Source organism: Prinia subflava, chromosome 2, assembly GCF_021018805.1.
Source record: "Prinia subflava isolate CZ2003 ecotype Zambia chromosome 2, Cam_Psub_1.2, whole genome shotgun sequence".
In the NCBI taxonomy this organism is placed as follows: Eukaryota; Metazoa; Chordata; class Aves; order Passeriformes; family Cisticolidae; genus Prinia; species Prinia subflava.
In genome coordinates this window covers 66,490,914-66,512,702 of record NC_086248.1, presented here as the reverse complement: position 1 = coordinate 66,512,702, position 21,789 = coordinate 66,490,914, and the positions used below count along the sequence as shown (strand labels likewise).

Below are 21,789 nucleotides of genomic sequence, written 5' to 3'. Positions count from 1 at the left end.
CCTATGTCATTGGTTACCATCTTGGAAAACTTTCTGCTTTTGGTCTTCACTGTAAATAATATTTTAATAAAAAAAAAAAATCAATCTAAGTGTGTTAAAAGATGAATGAAAGAAAAAATAAGACTAAACAAAAGAAAAATACTGTACCCTTTTCTATAAAATTATTCATTTTTTGTTCATCGTCAGAATTGTTTGGTGAACCAGAACCTACAAGTGGAGACAGAATGAAATGGATATACATTTGACATGAATGAAGGGGATATATCTTTGACACCAAAACCAATGTATATTATACATATGAAATATACATATATTATACAATATATGTATACATATATTACACAAAATTATGTACAAGCCCTGAGTTTAACAAAGATAGAAAATATCAAATACTGTTATTGGTATTCTCTGTAGCTGTACTAGATATTATGAAGTACAAATTACTTTGGAATGACAGAATTCTGCCATATTGGCACTAGCCACAGAAATTATAATGCAAGGTACAATGCTGCACATTGCAGAGAGTTTATTGCTAGAAATAATTCCCTCATTGAACAAATGTTTACACTGAATAACTAAATGGCTCTGCTAATCATTGCTCCAGACACAGAAATTAGCCTAAGTTATGATTCACAAAACACAGCTGTAACAATAAACACAAGTTCTATAAATTTGTTTGGTTTGATTTTTTTTTTCCCAATGCAGTAAATCGCTGTTGGACCACAGTTGTTCAACTACTCTGCAGACAACTCTGATCCAATACTGCCACCTGGATTCCTGTATCCCAACCCTGAAAATCTGATCGTGGCAACAGACCACAACTTCAGCCTTACCATTGTCATGAAATTAAAACATTGCCCGGAAATTAAAACAATTCAACTAAATTTTTTAAAATTTAATTGGATTTTATATTGTGGAAGTGTAAAAACAGAATAGAACACAGAAGTCTGGCACTTCTGAAGACAAAAACTTTACAGTTCAAGTGCTGTACAGTGTTTTAGGTTAGATAAATGCTCCCAGAGTCTAAGCCTATTACTGCTTGACATCTATAGAAAAAGCAGGAGGTAAGATTATTCCTTCTGTGTTTTCACAGTATTTCTACAGTTCTGTGTTACTGAAACTGTAGGATATTCTCCCAACTTGGATGGGCAGGTAGTCCCTTTCACAGTCCTCTCATCTATATATAACCAACCACTGGACAAAGTCTAATGGAGTTACTTTCCACTTCTCTTTACTGGGACATGAAATGTGGATTTGAGCAATTGCAGACTTCAGTCCAAACAGTGACTGGTCTCTTTTACAGATCACATTGTAACAATGAAAGCCAGTAAGACATTCAACTGCCAATCCCATCCTCTAATTTTAGAGCTAGTAACATGCAAATATTTTGTGTTTGTGTATTTTCCTCTTGACTAGAAAGCCTCTAAACTGTAAAAGGTTTCCTTAAATTTAGCCTTCATCCTTCTTCTCAAGCTTGCCAATACTCTGCAGCAGATTTCTCAAGAAGGTCCTCTCTTACCTCTGATAGCTAAATGCTACTTTCAAGCTTGTTTCAGTCTTGTGCTTTTGTCCAGAAAAGATATTAAACTCAAACCAAACCTAAGGAATTGCAGTTCTTCTCTCCTCACAAACATCAACAAATTATCTCCATACCAGGGTGGTGCATCCAAGACTTTTTTCAAAGGAAAAGTTGAGAAGTCTACCATAAGCTTCATCTCATTCACTGAGAGCAGAGGACAGAATCGAGGGAAGCAAGGCACAGTCCAACCTCACTACTAGAAGTTTCAGTTTTGCAGGAGAATGAACAGTTACACTCCCCCTCTATCTTTTGTCCATTCACTATTTTTGGTACTTTAGACATGATTTTTTAGCCTTCTTCAGCTCACACTCAACTTCAGCTCACACTAAACTCACACAAGCAGAAGGAAGATAGGGCAACCCAACCGTTAAATTTAGGAGTTTATGGAAAACTTAATTTTCATCTTTGGACTTGGCTTCATTACACTGTTGCAGAAGTGGCGAATTAAGTTTTAATCTGCTTCAACACCGAGTTATGAAAGAAACCCTCTTATTTAAACTACACAGTGTTTGAAGTAGTACAAGTTAGGAGTTATTTGGGCTGACATTTAGGGGATTCTGGAGCAGGGGGAAAAAAGGATACACTCTGAAGGTTATGATTCATTAGCCATTAATTGCAGACATCTTATAGCAGTGCACTAGAACCTAGACTTAGCCCAGACTTATTAAGTAGGTCAAATTCAAACACCATAGTGAATTGATAACTATGCTTAACCTTGACAGAGAAAGGATCTACTGCAACTGGAGCAATGCATGGCAAATTGTTTACAGGCATTGGTCTCAATTTGTAAAAATGAAATAGGAAACATGCACTTTATTCTCCACTATAATAAAGCTATAAAAATTCTTTTGTTATAAACTATACTGAAGTTGATAACTTCTGCATGCCAATACTTAGCAACAGAGATTTGTCATGAAATCACATCTTCAGGTAAGAGTTTTAACTAAAATTCACAGCCAGGTTTTGCTTTAATTATAAATAAATGAAATTTACCTTAGGAAAGAGCTAGCAAAAATGAAAATGACACTGATTGATCTAGGGGAATGTTTTGCACAATTTAAAATGAACATCAAAAGAAAATTGTCCAATCAGAAATTAAAATTCATGTTAAAATTTCTGTTGGAGCTACAAACACAATGTTTTTGTTTCTTATGCTTTCAATTTGGCTTTGAAAGATACAGGCTACAATAGAAAAGGAATCTGTCTTTAGACTCCCATCTTGATCAGCATTTTACACTAAGTGCTACTTTATGTGCTTCATTTAAATCTGCAGTTGAGTCCTTTAACCTTGAGTAGTTCTGAATGAAATAAAATAGCATCTTTAAAAGTTCTCAGAGCAATAAGCAACAATTTTTAGCTACTACAAGAAGCTATTCTCTCTAATACTATACATTGACATGCATTATTAAGTATTTAGAAGGTTATAGTCTCAACTAGCCAATAGTAAAATAATAAATCTGGAAGGTTTCATTTAAAATATTCACATACATCAGTGGTAATTGAAAAAGAAAAAAAAAGAGGGTGCAGAAGCAAGAGTATTAAGTATGGAACTCCTACTTTTTTAGGATGCCGGTTTCTGAAGACCTCTGATTCCACAGAAAAGTAGTAATTTGCCACTTATGAGGAAGCAGAAGTAAACTTGCTCAGAAATAATGTCTACCACTTTTGAGGAATACAAAACACAATCACATGAACGATTACAGGAATTTGTGCGTCTCTTGTCAATGCTTCAAAATTCCATTGTGCAGTTGTTCCCTGAGGCATAAATATTTCAGCTTATATCTCTCTTCAATCATCTTTATGACATATTCCTATTGCATCTCTTACATCAGCCTTGTTTTAAAAATGCAGTCATGCAACATGGCAAAATTTACAACAGCTCCAACAGTCTGTGAGAGGACAACAGGTCTTATATAATTACTTAACTAGTAAGTGTCAATGTAATGCATGCCATCTTCTGGGAAAATAAAAAACTGAAGATCAGGGAAAGTTAGGATTACCTGATGTGGGTGACTTGCAGCGGTCTTCTGGCACCACTGTACCTTCATTTATATCACAGAGACCTGCTGAAACACAAAACCAGTGTATTATAAATATAGCTCCCATTTTATTTTTACTTCCACTGCAGTCAGGAACTTCATTTCTTATTAGAGACAAACAAGCCAGTTGAGATAGAATGTCTGTTTCATATTACTCTTTTTGACATTACCCACAGTAACTGCAGAGTCACTTCCTCCTACTAAAGTTTTCTTTGAAAAATACACTCTCTCAATAAATTTCAGTGAAAACCACTATATTTTCAGCTAGACAGACTTATCAGAACAGTTAATTATTTACACGCTACATATATATATTAAGCATAAACATAGTTTGTTTTGAAAAAAAATAAGAGTTAAATTAAAAATGTAATTGCAAAACAAAATCACGTAAAACAGTGTCTTGAAGATTACAAACACATGATGTGTGAAACTACAGCCTTTTTTCAAACTACTTTTCTACTGTTACAGTGATATGCCTTGTATTTGCCAATTTGTATTGCCAAGCTTTTTTCCAGAAAACCTCCTTATTGGCATCATTTAGAGAATTCAGGTCTTAGGTGTTTAGATAGCTGTTCTCCCTTGCCTGGAAGAATTTCACTAAATTTCTTAAATCATCAAGTCTGATCAATTTGAATAACTGCAGTATGTTACTCAAATAAAAGCTAATTCCTTTCATTCCAGTGAATGAACCTAGTCATACACAATCAGATGCATAAGGTGGAAGCTCTCTCAAAATGGTCATAAATATGATTCCATTTCACAAATTAAAAGTACACAATTTTTTTTTTTACTTTCCTTTTTGACAAGAAACTGCTGTCAAGACTGCCCACAATTAGGAGAAGAGCATTTTGTTAATATTTTAAGGTTAGCAATGCATCTTCAGGTTTATATCATGAAGCTTTCCCACAGAAATTTCATGATGCTACACTAAGGCAAACAAGCATGTATGCTGAACAGTAATAGCTAAGAAATATTTGTTAAAATTAAAGGGGTTTGCATGCACACAAATATTTCCAATGATCAAAATTTTGAGTGGTAATGGTAATGGCTAAGGCAAGAAAGGTATCACATGGAAAGCCTGTCTATACAACTGTGCACTACACATTCACAAGTGTATCTGTATGTATCTGTTAACAAACAAAAATGCATCTCTACTTCACCAAAACTTTAAAATTTCCAAACACTAAACCAGAAGTTAATAGTTTAACGAGAAAAAGTTCTCCTGAAATATCGTATCAACATGGAACACGCTGAAAGTATGTTACGTTAACAGTTCCATTTACCAAAAATAGTCTTTTTTAAGATTACTAAGAGCATGTATAGCTTAAACCACAAAACTCAAAGACTAGAATTGTCAAATGACCCTAAGGCTTTGTTAACCCTACCTTTAACAGTCCTGGAAACAATTTAAATTGTAAAATGTTAAATGAAATTCCAGGTGGAAGCTTTATCTTTCCAGTACACAGGAGAAAGAAAAGAGCAATTTATTTGGTCATCTGTCAGTAAAGCAATCTACGCTATGGGATAATCATAGTTTTACACCAGGATTTTAAACAGGCATGGGAGACTAAATGTTCTGAACTAGACAGGATTGTGTGAAAGGATTTTTGTAAAACCCTGAAGTTGCTTTCACAACAATCAATACAAGTTTTAGATGATAGCTGTGCTGGGACAATAAACACACACTGTGCTCTTAGAAGTAGTTCAGGAGCCAAACCAAACCAATTCATACACACAGCTCAGGAGTGCAATTTCCTCTTTTCTATAAAGATAATTCTTTACCTTCAAAGGAAGAGTTTAACTTCCTGTACTAGTTCTCCTATGAAAATTCATTAATTGGCAGCAATAGCCTTTAGCCAAGAATGAAGACACCTGCACACTTGAATTCTCTGAAGGAACTCTCAGGGCTATAATGTGATTAAGAAACAATTAATAATAAGTGTGCATTATGGTAATCATTATGGCACGTAAACCTTGGATATCTGTTCATAGCCATTACTTAGGAGAGAAAAGGAATGGAAATAGATGAAAAGTAATTTTAGCTACGATTGTATTAGTAATTAAACTAGGCAGAGTATAACAAGAATGACCTAAGTCTCTGAACTAGGAGGGTCTGCCCATGAGCAAGCTGAATTCATCTCAAAACCTCAGGTATCCTGACAGAAGCACTGGCAGCAAGACAGCTCCTCTGGAAAAATTCTCTGGTTTCAGGTTTATAGCATCCATGCAAATTGCTATGAATTACAAAAGCAAATTGATCCAGGAGTTGGTTTCAGAACTACAAAACTATAACCTTCTATAACACCAATATATCTGCAAGTGATCTTCTAAAAAGCTTTTAGTTTATCTCTGCAAACTCCAGAGGCAACAAATTTGCAAACTCTCAAAATTACCAAAAATCATCTAATGTCATTAAAGACATAATTACCATGCTGCATTAAAAACTCCCCAGAATTACAGCTGAAATTAACTGATGTACACAATTTCATGAGACTTTTGTCAGTTTTTTGCACAAGCTTTAAGCAGACATATCTCAGATGAACCTACAACTTGACTGGAAAACAGTGCAATTAAAAATTACAACTAAAACTAACTTGATCCAATGTAAAAGAATTAAAAACAACCTGAAAAAGGGTACAAAAAAAATACCTCAAGCCCAACAATCAAACTTTCTGATACAGTTTCAGCCTTGGATGACGTCAGTCACAGCTGATGTTAGTCTCATGACATATAAGTTAAAAATTTAAATAGTTCCTGAAGGGGAATAGGGAAAAGAACATGACCAAGCAACTCCAGAAGAGTTTCAGGCATGTATTTTCTTCCGGTTTGTCTCAACCTCATTTTTTGCATCACTTATAGACTACTGTCAAAAAGATTTTTGATACAAGATAAAAAATTTAAAAAGTCACATGCATGTAAGAACTGCTTCAGTTTTGTCAGAAACCTAAACTGCCTCTGGTGGAACTAAGAAATACTAAAATACTCTTTTCAAGAGTTGTACTATATTGCACTGATCAAAAAGTCTTATAAAATCTTGTAACTCTCACCAACAGTAATTTGAAAGAAAAGAGTTATGATTCATGTTTCCTGTGAACTTATGGAACTAAGCAGGAAAAAATAACAGCTATCAAAGTTTTGGTGTTTCATCATGAAATTATGACCTGTCTCATTTTTTTATCAGTACTGACTTAATGACTCCTGTCTTATTTAGCAAAGAGTATATCAAGCAAAGGTCACCTAACACTGTAAGCCTCCATCGGGTATAGTTTTCACCACTGTAGAGCTTTTACTTACACTTTCCATGTCTTTGGGCACATGGCCAAAGTTGATTTTCTACACCCTCCCCCCTCACTATAAGACTCTGAAGGCAAACTTTGAATTTAGTTTTCAACCTTGACAAGCACCTGATGACACTGCCTGGCAGGCCTTAACAAAACACATAATACTGCATGCTTCACAAACTATAAATTGCCACCCAAAACATGTGAGTAGTATACCTGGTACGAATCACTGATAAATTCCAAAACACGATCCCAACTGGGAGCTTGTATCTGTAGAGCTAGCCTGAAATGACAGTTTACAGTCTAGCTAGTGTAGAGAGCCTTGTCTCTAAATAGATGCTGCTTTAAGACGGGAATCTGAATTTCTTTTCTGAGTAGAAAAAATAAGATGAGAAATACATCATATTCTTGCAACACAAGAGAAAGGAAAAAAATCTCGCATTTCCATTCATATTTTAGAAGATATGTAACTCTTACTCTACGAAATCTTTTAAAAGATGCCTTTGTAAATTTTGAGTCATTTTGATTAAGGACATAACATTTGCTAAATCCTAAATATGTTGGCAGATATTGATGATCGACTGAATTGACATTATATGCTCAAACTTACAGAATATCAGGGTTTTCAATGAGGAAGGACGAATCCTTCCTGCCTGTTTTGGAAGTGGTTGAATGTACAATGTACAATAGTTGCATGCTGTCTGAATGCATGTGTAAGCTAGTATGATTTTTTTTCCTTAAATACACTGTTGCTGTCTCAAAGAATAGGAATTTTCTAAACCAACCACATTAGATAGAAAAGCACTGTGTACTAGAAGCTTTAGATATTAAGTACTAGCAATCCTTGAAGATTATTAGTTATATAGCCATTGAAAATATCTTATTCATAGAAAAAATTTTTGAATTATTAAAATAGAAATGTTTTCAAGATAGAGATTCAGTGAAGGCACATCTTTCAAAGCAAAACCAAGGAAACATAAGCTCCTTGCATTTTTGAAAACACTAAATGCAGATAGCAAAAGTCCAAGAAAGGCAGAATGCTAAATCCCAAAGTGTTCTGACTATCTCCTATAGTTCCAACCCTATAAATAAATCAAAGGGTAGTGCTTGATTGTAACAGACTCATTATCTGCGGAAAATTATTGAAGCAATTATTGAAGTCTGGGCAAACGTACACTGAAAGAACTACAAACAATGGGAAATGTTAAATGATAACTTAAGAAATTTTAAAATTACTGTAGCTCCAGTTAACCGTGATACTGTCAGGATAGCAAACAGAATTACATGGTTAAGAAATTAACTCTTGGGTATGAAACTTGTTTAAACTCATTCCTAAATAAATTCAGCTTTACAATATTTCATAGTTATGGGATTTCTATCCATCTTTTTCTTTTTTTCAAAACAATAATCAATCAGTGCCAGATCCTGGTTTGCAGCTCTGTATCATCTTAAGGTGGAGGCATTTCCTTTATGCCTAGCTCCCTTTCTGGCATGGCAGAAGAGGAGGAAAGACTATAGAGAAAGCAGTATTTGGTGACTGACTCTATCCTTCGAGACTTATTTCTTTTTTCTTGTTTGGGGAAAAGAAATGGCAGAACTAAGATGTGGAACACAATTTCAAGCTTGTTGTGCAGTTTTGTTTGTTTTTTTTTTTTAAACTCCATTTTTACAGTAGCTTAATCTACTCCATTAAAAAAAGGGCTGAGATTACCTACCTCTGCCTGGGGGCTGGAGAAAAGTGGCATCCTAAGAAAAGGGACAATGTTATGCTTTTAAAAAATAAGCTGTACATTCTCCAGATTCTTGGATGCTGTGAATGATGTCATAAGTCAGACTCTCTCAGGTAATGTCTGGATCTGATGGATTACCTTCCTCACATGGATACCTCAACTTCAAAACTGCTTGGAAACTGGGCTGTGCAGTACACAAACACCTCCACTCTTAATCCCTATTAACAACATTTTTGCAGAAGTAACTTCACTTTTAGATGAAGAATCTCTCTGTAATCACAATGCTTATTCTTATCATTGCTACTAATACTCTAATTCTGGAGTTCTGAAGCTTTTTCTGCCAGAAAGGGAACCAAAACCAAGCAAGGAAAGTTTTTAGAAACATAACACTAAATTTGTGAGTAAGATCTTAGCTCTATAAACATCAGCAAATTCTGAGATTGGATTTCCTTTTGACTTTGAGATTTATTTATTTAAAACCACAAAATACAGAGAATATTATGTTTGCTTTTTTCCTTTAAATTTTGTTTAAAGGTATCAAGAACGAGAAATACAATGGATGCAGGATGGATTGAAACCAGTTTCTGTAAGTAAAACAATTACTTAAAAAGGACTAAGAAAAATAATTCTGGTGACTTAACATAACAAAAAAATCAAGTTCAGATGTTGAAAAAAAAATATTTGAATGCCATGAGATGACTTACTTATATAAGAGGTGCGAAGCTTTTTCACAGACTCTGAATATAAGTTAGAAAGGCCGCACATGCAAGAAGCCACAGTCAGCATACCTTCATGAAGCAATGAGAAAAGGAAAGACGGAGACACTAACAGTACATTTGAGACAGAAAAGCCAGCCAAGTCACTTGTACAATCACGTTATTACAATGCTATTGCCATGCAGATCGTTAGTATCAGAAGATGAAAAAAATATGACTTCATATAACAGCTATATTCATGAGCAAAAAGGACTTTCATCATGAACATCTTAGAGACACAGTTGAAACACAGAGTTCTGTGGATCGAATTCACTGGATTAAAATAACAACAGTTAAGAAAACAAAGGCAAGTGATGTTTAAAGCTCCAAAAGGCAGTTTATAATCTATATGCATGAGGCAGAATTTAAGCCCTTTACTCCCAGGACAAATTAACACAGTCAAACAGTCAAGCTATTTCTTTCTCTCACAGTTTACTTCACACACAAAAAAATTTTATCTGACATGACACCAAGTGTGTATGCTCTGCTGTATATGCACAACTTTAGATCTGTTTCCTCAGTTAAAATAAGCTGACCCGTGTTAACTGGATCTTTTTCAGAGCATCCATTTACTAAAATATCTCCTAGAACATCCATTTCAATTTCAGTAAAACATTACCTGAAGAACTTACAAGGACTTTACTCTGGATCTCTTAAAGAAATTAACACTCAGTTGTGAGGAAGGCTTTTTTTAACAGTTTATTATTATGTCTTGTGCTGTTTTCTGAAATAACTTAGGAGTATCCATGACACATCAGGGGGAAGAAAATTTTAAAATACTAGATTTTCCTTTTGGTTACAAAAAGCTTTTGCCTTTTGATTGAAAAGTCATTCCTTTTTAGCTGAAAAAGAACACTCTTCAGCATATTTTAAAATCAAAGTCCTTTTTTCCTTTTTCAAAGAGATTTATTTTACCAGTTTGTATGTAGAAGTTTATTTTGCTCATTTAAATCAAAGGCTTCCTCTCAAGCACAACATAACAGTATTAACAACATAACATGATTCAACTCATCAGGGACCTTTCAAGTCAAATTTTGAAATAGGAAGCCAAAAGATCCCAGCAAACACTCAGGCTATCTGCAAATATTAATGGATTTATACAAACATATAATACAGGTACTAGCTTTATTAGAAATAGCAGACTAGCACTTCATGCCATGCAAATTCTTGTAAACTGCATAAAACCATTGTAAATTTTTATTTTTCCTTAAAATATACATTACACTGAAAAATAAGTAACGGTATGAAGCACCTGCAGATTTCACTAAGCAACAATTTTTAAGGAAAGATGAATTGACAAAGCTGCAATAGTGACATTAGCAACACATCAAGAAGAAAGAAAACCACAGTGAAGAGTGCTTGCAGTCAAAGAATATCCACTAAGACTAGAGGACCAATTGTGCCTTTCTTCTGGGCTTAAAATATGCTTTGGGTTACTCACCTCCAGATGGTTGCCGAGTTTTTCGGGGAGATCGTGGCTCCCTGCGATAGGGATCATTGGAGCCATACAGTTCAATAGTGCCTAGATTCAACAGCACTGTCTTCTGGAGGTAATCAACCATGGCAATACCATTACAGTTTCCAAAAACTACTCTGGAAAAAGAGAAGTGAAAGGAAAAACAAGGCTAATTAAATGTTGGTAATGTTTCATACTAATATTTTTTGCAGTTCAGTATTTAATACTACTTAATTTTTAGGAATTATCCTAGATTATGCTTATTTATAAATTATTATTTTAGAGTGCAGTGTTGATTAATTGTTCTCTTGTACAAACATGGCACTGAGTAGAACAGACACTGTCAGTGTACTTGCCAACCTATCTGATACAGAGCCTTAAGTGACATTTACTCTTGTCTGTACAGTGGCAGGTGAGGAAGAATGATGCTGATTTGCATCTGCTGTTAGCATCATCAGTATCTGCCATGACACAAAAGGAATTCTCTCAGAAGCACAAGAAACTGATTACCTCTGTGTGGCTGTGCAGCTCATGTGAACACACACAGAGACTCAATTTCAATGGATAGTTTTAAAGCATTTTGATGGAATAATGAAAGAACTGTGTAGTACTTACAGGCCATACGCTGAGTTAATGGCTAAGCTGGTTATCTGCTGAGGAGGTTCTCCACTCACCCACACCAGCTGGATAACGAGCTCGATTTGGTAGCCTGGAGACTGCTTGAGAGGAGAATTTTTAACTCTGCAAAGTAAACAAAACATGGCATCTCCACTGCCTCTATTTTACTCTTATAGGATGACAGTTCATTAGATTCTACACCATGCCGGACTTCGAAATGTTGGAAAATTGTCAAAACTATGATCAAAAGCAAATAAAAGCAACCAGAAGAAAAAGCCACAATGAAACTGGGAATTCACTTCTTTTGATTCACTACCTAATTGAAAATTAATTGAACAATGATCACAAATGTTTCCTTCTTTCCAGCCTCAGAACAAGGAATAACAGTGCTATTATGCTGTATTTTCTTGAAGAGATAAGGTGTTCAGCCACTGTCTAAAAAATGAAGGTGTTACGTATTTTTTTCAGAGTTTCCAAAAGAACTCTGATTTGGAGAATGTAAGGGGTTGAGAGGTGGAATAGGCACAATGAAAGGGGAAACAGAAGCACAGTGTATTGAGATAAAGGCAAATAAAAAGCTGATGATAGGGCAAAACCAAAATGAAAACAAGTAAATGATTGTAATTGTAGACCAATTGTATGCAATGAACCTGGGACTGGGGGAATTGAAACTCCTGTAAATATTTTGTTTCCATGCTAACAGATAAACTTACACAGAAAGGATTAGGTCTTGCATTTTTTTTAACATGAAGGAAGTTATGTAGAACAAGCTCCTGTTTCCTGAATTCCACTTATTTTAACCATTTAATCTCACTAATGGATATTTTGGTTTAACAATATTCTACAAAAGTTCAGACTTTTCCAATTTTTCTACTTAGATGAGTTTTCTTCAGAAATACACCTCTCCAACTCAGTACAATCAATACAATTTGAAAACTATTACCCAAATGAACCAATCCTATCAAAATTATTGGACACACTCAAAAAATTAAAATTCAATTTAGGATCTTAACCTTCAGAAAACAAAGTATGTACTTAACTTTATCTCTCTAGATATATATTACATATTTCTTACATTCTGTTAGAAAAAGTGATGGCTCATAAGTCACATAATGCACTCTTGTAGGAGAGTAAAAATAGATAGACTTTTAAAACTCTAATTTCTCTAAATGGGTAAAAGCTCACACGAAGAAGCTTCCAGAAAATATTCCCAATTTAAAAAGAGCAAAAAACTTGTCATAGACCAACAATGAGAACACTATTAGGCATCATGGAAAGTGAGGATTCATGACAAAGGGACATTTAATTAATTCTGTTTCCAAAATGCCAAGTTGTTCCCTTGGAGGATTTTCAAAAAGAAATATATTTATAAGCCTAAAAACTAGCTAGCACTCAGCTAGCTATCTGTAAGAGTTTTCACTTTTCATTTGCTTCTAAAACTTAAGGCTCAGCAAAACTAACAGATGAAACATATTCAGACATACTTGGCCTAAAGTTAAGGGGAGCCACAAAACATCAATTTTCCTATTAATTTCAAGGACAACAAGATATCAAAGTGACTGAACTGCTGCTATTAAAAAGTGCTCGCTCTCAAGCACAAGCATCTATAGCTTTACTAACATCTATGCCAAATTTTCCTAAAATCAGGTAAATCAAAAGGCAAGGATTTTTCTTTTAAATCAGCTTAATAAGTTTAAAAAATTAAGATTGCAATATTATTTTCTTAAAGCAGAGCTCAACTTTCAGATACTTGTGAAACTCTGCTCCACAAACTAAAACATTTTCACCAGCAATGACATATCTGTAACGCTATCAAAGTACATATACTCTAATCACGTGTTCTTACTCACCGAAAGTATAACAGAATATACTTACTTTAAACATGGGACATTATCACGAAGCCCATCAGATGAACTGCTACTAGTAGATGGATGAGACTGGGGAACAATGGATTGAGGATTGGAACCTGTGCCTGGAGTAGGTACAGGTGGCACCTGCTCACCATCTGGCGTTTCAATGTCATTTATCTCATACAGGAGACGTACTTCCAGCATCTGTCAATTAAAGCAAAAAAAATTGTCAGTGAAGTCCACCTTTCAAAACACGGAATATGAATTAAGTGAAGTGCAACTGAAGATAGTAGTGATATAAGTGACATCCAGGACTTTTCCCCATTTTAAAAGGCAACAGTTTAATAAACAGTGCAACTCAAGACACATGTAGTTTCCAGAAATACAGAGTCATACTATTACAGACTGAATATCTGGAGACTGCTAGAATATGAATGTCTGACATACTCCTCAGTTTTTAAAAGTTTGCTTTTAAATATTGAAAGAAATAAATACTGGGTCCATTTAATTATCATTCTGCTGACATACATTCTCAATTAGGAAGTCACTGCAAACCAGTATCTTGGTGTGCAATATTTACTTTTGTTAAATTTCATATTTAATTACTTTCTCTCAAAAAACCCACCTCTCTTTTTTTTGAGTCTATTTTTTGTTCGTTTCACCAATATAATTAAAGACAAAAAAATAGTAAATTGCTAGAACAGTCTTATTACAACTAAAATGAAGTTAAAAAATGGTCATAACTCTTTACCGGAATGACTTCTGTTGTCACTTCCTGCTTGCTGAACCTGTAAATAATGACATGTGCAGAAACCCCAGCTATGCACAGCATTCTACTTTCTGGACACCATGAGATGATCTGAATAGCATATGGATCTTCATCTACTATATCTGTGTTTGGCCTGTCATCTTTATTCCGGGATTTTTCAAATACTTTGGCTGTTTTTAGCTTATAGAGTACTTGCAGCGTTACTAGAAACAAAGTAAAAGAGAAAAATTAGTTTTGATCTAAACATGTGGCTAATATACTGCTATAGCTAATTTTTGAATTGTATCCTTCTCAACTGTAATTTTAATTCTGTGTTACATTTTCTTTCAACTGTCTTCATGCTGATTTCAAACTTCACATGCATAGTGCCTAGTCAAAGGCCCAAATCACTGCTATAAATACTAACCACAACATAACAAAACCTAAATTAAAGCATCCTTTCTCCTCTTTCATATTTCAATGGTTTTTTACCTGAATCACATTTCCCTAGTTCATCTGTAAGACTGATGAACTTTAAGTCTTTCCTATTAGAAAGACTCAAAAGTTTTTAAATCAATATAGAGGACATTTGCAATTTCTCCCTTAATAGATTTATTTGTCTGTTTTAGAAAGAAACTAAGTATCTTTTAACAGAATCTCATTTTGACAGATCTATGCTGAATAGAATTTTTAAGCACGCTATCAATCAGGTTTGGCTTCCCTCCTCCTCTCTCCCATGTTCCACTCCCACTCCAAACCGAAATTAAAGATCTATAACATTCCAAATAGTCCTCCTCCCAGTCTTTAAACATATACATTGCATCTGTTCCCTCCCACAACCACACACGCATTAGGCCTTTGGAATCTCACCAGTTTTCCACAAGTTTTCAAAGACAACTGGTGACGATTGCAAGATTGCTTTAAACAGCTTTTAAGTATCAAGAGTAAGGTTAGTTCCAACTGGACCAATTCAAACATCTAACTCTGTGCCATCATTTCTACTCTGGATTTTTGCTGCATTTTTCACTGTGAGCTGTATACAATACTGAAGATGAAAAATCTAAAACTGTACAGGAAAGACCTCTACTGAGAACACTTACTTGCTGATGCATCCCAAAACTTGATTGATCCATCAGCATGCCTATGAAATATTAAAAAAAAATAATGAGATGATGAAATGATTAGTTGGAAGTGCTAGACCTATGTTACTGAAGGAAAAGTATACAGTTAACATTCTGTTTTTATTAGTCTTCTCAGTGGAGCTTCATTTTCACAACTTATTGAAAGCCGATATTCTACTGACAAGTACTCCAATTATTTTGGACAGAAGAGACTAGAAAAGCATTTGGAGGCTAACTCCTTGGGGATCCCACTGTACTGTATTAACTTACCATTTTAAATAGAGGCATACCTTACCATGCACTGTTTCTTAAAAGATGCCCTATATTAGGAGCAACACTTGTAAAGAAGACAGCAAAATATACAGTAGCCCACTGTTAATGAGTCACCTAACTTGTTTATTTAGCCTTGAGTTTGAGAATCAGATGACTATATTTTTTCAGGACTGTCTCAAAGTCTCTGCAATGTGTAGCACAAGGTGACAGCAATCCTGATCAGGGCTAATGGGCTGTTCTAAAAACACTTGGGTCGTGCTCTCACTTCCAGTGATACACTGCACAGTTATAAATTAAATTTTACTTATGTTCCTTACAGTAATATTAGAAAGATGAATCTCAAAATGATCAGATTTAAGTATTTGCTTGTCCTTTTTGAGATAAAAAATTGGTGTCCCTTTGAGAACTGAACTCAATAACTACTTAATGGACCTACCACGCTTTAAAACAATACTCAACTATTTTGCAAAAAGCAAAGAATAAAGGGTAATTTTAATCCAAGATACTTTGATAGGAAGAACATGTAATCTCAACACCACATAATAACAATAACAATAATAATAATGCCTGTGAAACACCTGCTATCACTTTGTTTTTACCTTCCCTTCCACATTCTGCTTTACGTTCTCAGTAACATGTCAAGAAGATTATGCCAGGGACATGTCTGGTGATCACAATTTCATGAATCACTCAAACCACTCATACAAAACAATATTCTAAACAAGAAACAAAAATTTCTCACTTCCACTTAATGAGCTAAGAAAGTTATTAGTAGACTATGGTATTACTTACCCTGTAATAATTATCTCTGGATAGCTCTGAGTGATCAAACCCCAGTTGCCTCCACTGATAGGCCATTCCTGGAAGATTAACAAATACACTGAGGAAGAAAATATCATACAGTGCAAAGCTAAGGCAAATTACTGCAGCCCACATATTAGCCACATATATCCTCCCCTGCTATTAGCCACTGTCAAAGGCAGGTTGAGTCAGGTGAAGCTTTGGTCCCAGTATAGCCACTCCTGTCATTTGGAGTTTCTGATTCTCAGTGCTTTAAAATACAAACACATGTAGTAGATGTTGTACCTTCTTACTGTAACCCTGACGTTTCTGTCGAGCACCAACTGAATAGAGTGCAGGTATGAGATCCACAGGACAATCAGCAAAATATTCACAACAGGTAACTGGAGACTCATGTATAGTCAAAGGATAGGGATTCTCAAATATAGGATACCTTTAAAGGAAGAAAGAGGATAACTGTTGATCTAGGGAAAACATTTTTCAAGTGCAGAACACAAGTAAAATACTAAAGACTAAGCTGGCATTCTTTTTGTACAGAGAAAACTAAATGCATATCAAATCAGACTATGAACAAATACAATACAACTTTAGTGCTCATCTAGTATGCTATAGTGTAGTGCTCTGATGGAATCTAAAGTTCGTACCACTTCTAGAGTTTTTCTAGAACACTACTATTCCCTGTTGTTTTATATCTTCAAAAAGTTGCTAATTCAGGGGCCTGTGGAAAAAATTAAGCTGCTAAGTCTCAGTTGTAGTAACATGGAGCTATGAATTTATTTCTAACTCTTCAGTCTATTCTTCTACAGATAAAGACAGGAAGACTCCTGTCTCACTCTGTTTTAGCACACCATACTACAACAGAAAAGTGTCCAGAATTTTGCATGGACAAATTTTGCTTCATCTACTTGCAACTCGAAGATAACTTACTGAAAATTATCGATGGCAACACTCAGTTCCAATTAGAAGAACATACACACACATGCTCCCTACCACTACCTCCATCTGAAAAGTGACAGAGGCTTAATGAGGAAAAAAGTCAATAATACTAACAAAGGTAAATGTATCTGTGTTCAAAGAACATTTATCCCCACAGAAATGCATGCTATACATTGTTTTCCCCTTTTTATCTCCCTATTTTTGAGAGGTCAAGAAATACAGCTTCTCAACACATCTAAAGGAAAAATCAGCAACAACAGATGAATACATTCTGCACATCAGGAACTCCATACAAGGCTATATGGAAAGCTACAAAAATATTTTAAAAATTACATGCAGAAGAAGCTTAACTTTAGCAAAATATGACAAATCCCTGTCAGAACACAAGGTAAAAGGAAGCCTGTAGATTGTTTTGGTATTAATTTTATTTTTTTTTCACGTGTCAAACAACTAATAGTTTGCAAGTCAATCATAACAAAGACCATTGTAAAAACTGTTGAAGATTTTTTAGTATGAAATAGAGTAAGCTTTAACATAACTTCAAATTTCAGGCACTTAATACTAAATATGAATGTTTTCACTTAATGCTATCAGAATATCAGAAACAAGTTTTGGATACAGCATATGGCCATGTAACATTTGGAAAACCTAAATGAAATTGCTCAATAGCTGCAGAGATATGAGGACAAATCTTGATCTTCTTGCTAATTCCATAGTGTCTTCATTGTCTAAGGTGTCACCATTGACTTTGAGAACAAATATTTTCAGTTTTTTGTTTTGCCCTGGAAGGATGTTCTTCACAAGGATTTTTATTGATTGACCATTGAAGATTTTAATCAGGAACAGTACCAAGATCTTACTTAGTTCCTCTGCTCCTGATCCCTTAACAGTTAGTTGTTACTGCCTATATAAATTTTAATACTCTTCATAAAAAAAAACTTGTAGTGACTAGAATTTTTAATCACCACTAATAACAGTAACTATTGCAAAGACAAAGCAACAAGAGACTCAATGTTTAGACAGGCATTATTTGTGAATACTGCAATAGGATACTCCTTTTTAGCAATTTCTTACCATGGTTGTAAACCAGAGAGTAGATGTCATTCAAATTTTATATATACGATATTATTGCATCAGTATGGAGTTACTTTAAGCAATATGGGTAGCAATTTATTTGGCAATAAGATCAGCAAATATTTAAGTGGTAACAACAGCCAAAATTATTTGGGTTGTCTGATCAGTTCTTCTCCCTGCTGCCTTCCTCAAAACTGCAAGCTCCCCAAAACTTCAGACTCTCCTCACAACACTAAGGAATCAACCTCAAAATAAACTGTGATACTTAAAAAGCAGATGTGATTTATGAAAAATTTTGGTCAGTCAATCAAGCCTGGAAAAAGTCCCATGACACTCTACTCATCTATTATACATTAACTTGAAAGAAGTCGATATAACAAGATTGTCAGTTCATTTGAAGAAATTTTACATTCAATATTCAAAATATTATGTTCTGAGGTATTAGGTTAGACTAAAAATCTATAAAGTAGAACAGCAGACTCATCACTGCAGCCAATGATTAAAAAGATGACAAAAGGTTCTTACCCATTTTGTGCAAGGTCAATCAGTACTAAGTCTTTTTCTAGAAGAACAACTACAGCATACGGTTCCTGAAAGTCTGAAAACAACAATAAAAAGTTACCTGTTGGTAAATGGAGCCCATGCATGTACAGCCTCAAGAATGGAATCAGTGCCTGCACTCTGGCAGCTGAGATTAGAAAGCCACTTAGATTACTATAGTTTTTGAAGATATTTTATACAAGCAGACTCCTGAATACTCCAAGTTAAATTTGGAAAAATCATGTTCTTTTATTCAATATTCTTAACAGCTCAAATAACAGAAAAAGAAACCTGCAAACTAACTTGTATAAGCAGGCTATATGAGAGAAATAGCCAATTTCTGAGTGATATCCCCCCACTCCTAAACTGCTTTTCCTCATATTCAGTGGGGTTTAAGTTTTATTTGCTTACAAAATGGCTCAAACAACAGCTGAGTTTACAGTAAAATAAGAAACTTGAAAAAGTTTCCAAAGTTTTGCCCTCTTTCAGCCAGATCTCAAATTCCAAACTAAGCAGTTTTATATACTGTGATGGAAGCTGAAAGCTAAAACCATTGGAATCATCAGCAATATAATACTATTCATCTGAGATAACTACCTAAACTATGATAAGAGATCCCCTGCTGCAGAAGAGAGATTACAGGTTAGTGATGAAATCCATGTAAGTATTGGAATGAATGAAGCCACTAGAAGTTTAAAATAGTAGCACTGACTGGAAAGGCGTTATGTGCCCTAATATGCACACATGACCACATCTGCCCCAGTAACTGCAGCTTAAAGTTGTAATGCTTTTTGTCTGCACATGGTTTTGGGATTAAAAAGAAAAGAAAAACATGCTATGAGTAATTAGCTTTTTTCTAGACACAAAATTTGCTTTATAATAAACAATTCTATTATGATGTTTTGGCATGCAAATCACACTTCAGACAATAGGGATAACAGATGTTGCTGCTGCAGTCTGATCCCAGAGATAAAACAGAATAACAATAGTGAAGAATATTCTGATGGGATAAAACTCCAGTGATAAGAAATCAAGGTACAGAGAGAAAGCCTTTACAGAGCCTACCATTAGGATATGGAGTTTCACACAGGGTTAGAAAGTCAACAATAGAATAATCCATTTCTAGCACAGCAGTACTTTTCCCATGCATGACTGTTAAACAGGGTCTTCTTCCTACAGTGTCATATGACAAACCTCCTGAGAGAATGATGAAAGGCTCCCTGGAATAGAGCAGAAGCATTTAGGATCAAGTCAGGATAACACGCTAAAAGAGACTGGGGGGGTTTTGCAACCTTATGATAAAGTTCAATGAAATACCATTAAGCAGAGATGGAGTAAAAATAATGCAAACCAGCTCTCATGAAATGTACAGCTTGAGTATGTATTTCAAATCTTATTCTAACTCTTGTTTAAGTTGGACATCTCCTCCAAGCATTTTGGTGATTTAACCCATTTTATAACTTATTGGCAAGATGAGATATTTTTGAAAAACTTTGTACTACTTTGTAGTTGTTTCTTTCTACTGAACTTCAGATTCAGATTTGCCAACAGTCCCATTTTCCATAACATAAAACACCCCAGCAGAATCAGGAAGAAACCGTCCAATTTACTTGCTACACAGTAATATGACTGTCTTGGACATGCAACCAACTGCTTGATAACCTTTAAGGACATAACATCTTTTAAGTAAGATCACACATTTATTCTAGATGTTTTACATATTTTTCCCCCTACCACCATGCACAAAATTCAAGAAACTACTTAGTCATTCCTACTGCAAAATCAAATAGCTGAGTAGAGCAGAGATATTTCTAGTCATGAGAAGAGACTGGAGGCTTCCTTTGAAACTTTTTAAAAAGCCTTTGCAGAACCACACTTTTAAATACATCCATGTATTTCCAATATGCACATAATAAACAGTTTATGATTTCATTTATTGAAAAACAAGATGAAGTAAATATGTTTATTTTACCAGGTATTTTCTTATTTCCTGATTGTCAAGAGTCACTCATTTTAATACTGCTCATGTTTGAAATAGGACAATCCTTTTCAAAGGGTAGACTGACTGTTTGTAAGTATGCAGCTCAAATAAAAAATGTTACTCATTACTGACTATTGCCCAAAATTTCACATTATATTTCTGAAGGAAAAATAGGCACTTTGCACATCTATCAGTGGCCTCTGATCTACTTTTATGTTCACTTTCAGTAGAAATCCTAGTCTTCATTTGCCTCTTCCTTGGAAAGAGCTAGTATATCAGTATCTGGGGAACATTTCTACAGAAAAAAAAACCCCACCCTGATATTAACAAGAGAGGCTGGAGGAATCTTTTTTTTTAATCCTTTCCTATAATACCATCTATTCCATACTGTCTAAATGGCTTTCCCTAGTTGGCATTTGAAACACAAAGCGAGACTATTTGTATCTGAATTCCTGAAAACTGTATATTAAGGGTTTGGCTTACACACATGCTGCAAGTTCATGCGTTTCAAACTTGGCTGAAATGTACTTTGTGTTTGGAGCACTGAAGGCAAAGCAGAATGAGATAAGCTTCCAGCTTCTACAATTATTTCAGCATCTGCTTGATCTTCCTGAAAGACCTATGACCGAAGATTTGGTAAGATCAAAGAGTACTGCTGGCCGAGGCAGAGACCTCAAAGGAACGGCCATACATCAGACCATGGGTCCATCAAGTTCAATATCCTGCCTGCAATAGTAGTCTAGAGTATTTCTAGAAAAGGATTAATTTTTCTCTGAGTCTTCATTTAATCTCAGCTCTTTGTATTGAAACTTCACACAATCTTCTATCATTACACCCATGAAGAAATTTCAAGGAAGTTACACACTTCAGTTTAGTCTGGTGTTTTTCAGGGTGTCAGTGACGAGAAAAACACTGGTGGGGTCTCACTGTTGGAATGATTTACTGCAGTATTTTTTTGTCCATAGAAATCATCAAATTTCTTTAAACAATAATGCTGCCAGGACCAT

General features: G+C 34.8%; 1 protein-coding gene across 11 annotated transcripts in view; it reads right to left on the bottom strand.

Moving 5' to 3' along the window:
* Positions 1–21,789, bottom strand: part of STXBP5 (syntaxin binding protein 5) — a 106,260-nt gene that overhangs the window by 25,369 nt on the left and 59,102 nt on the right. For 4 of the 11 annotated variants that reach the window (XM_063390342.1, XM_063390341.1, XM_063390345.1 and 1 more), the window contains 12 exons: positions 19,867–20,021; positions 18,787–18,859; positions 16,537–16,684; positions 16,243–16,310; positions 15,157–15,197; positions 14,060–14,280; positions 13,334–13,512; positions 11,456–11,581; positions 10,826–10,977; positions 3,580–3,645; positions 148–207; positions 2–49 (listed from right to left, as the gene is read on the bottom strand). In XM_063390342.1, coding sequence (XP_063246412.1) covers positions 2–49; positions 148–207; positions 3,580–3,645; positions 10,826–10,977; positions 11,456–11,581; positions 13,334–13,512; positions 14,060–14,280; positions 15,157–15,197; positions 16,243–16,310; positions 16,537–16,684; positions 18,787–18,859; positions 19,867–20,021 — 1,337 coding nt within the window. The remainder of the gene's footprint in view (position 1; positions 50–147; positions 208–3,579; positions 3,646–10,825; positions 10,978–11,455; positions 11,582–13,333; positions 13,513–14,059; positions 14,281–15,156; positions 15,198–16,242; positions 16,311–16,536; positions 16,685–18,786; positions 18,860–19,866; positions 20,022–21,789) is intronic. The other 7 variants (XM_063390348.1, XM_063390350.1, XM_063390349.1 and 4 more) reach the window with 5 other exon arrangements.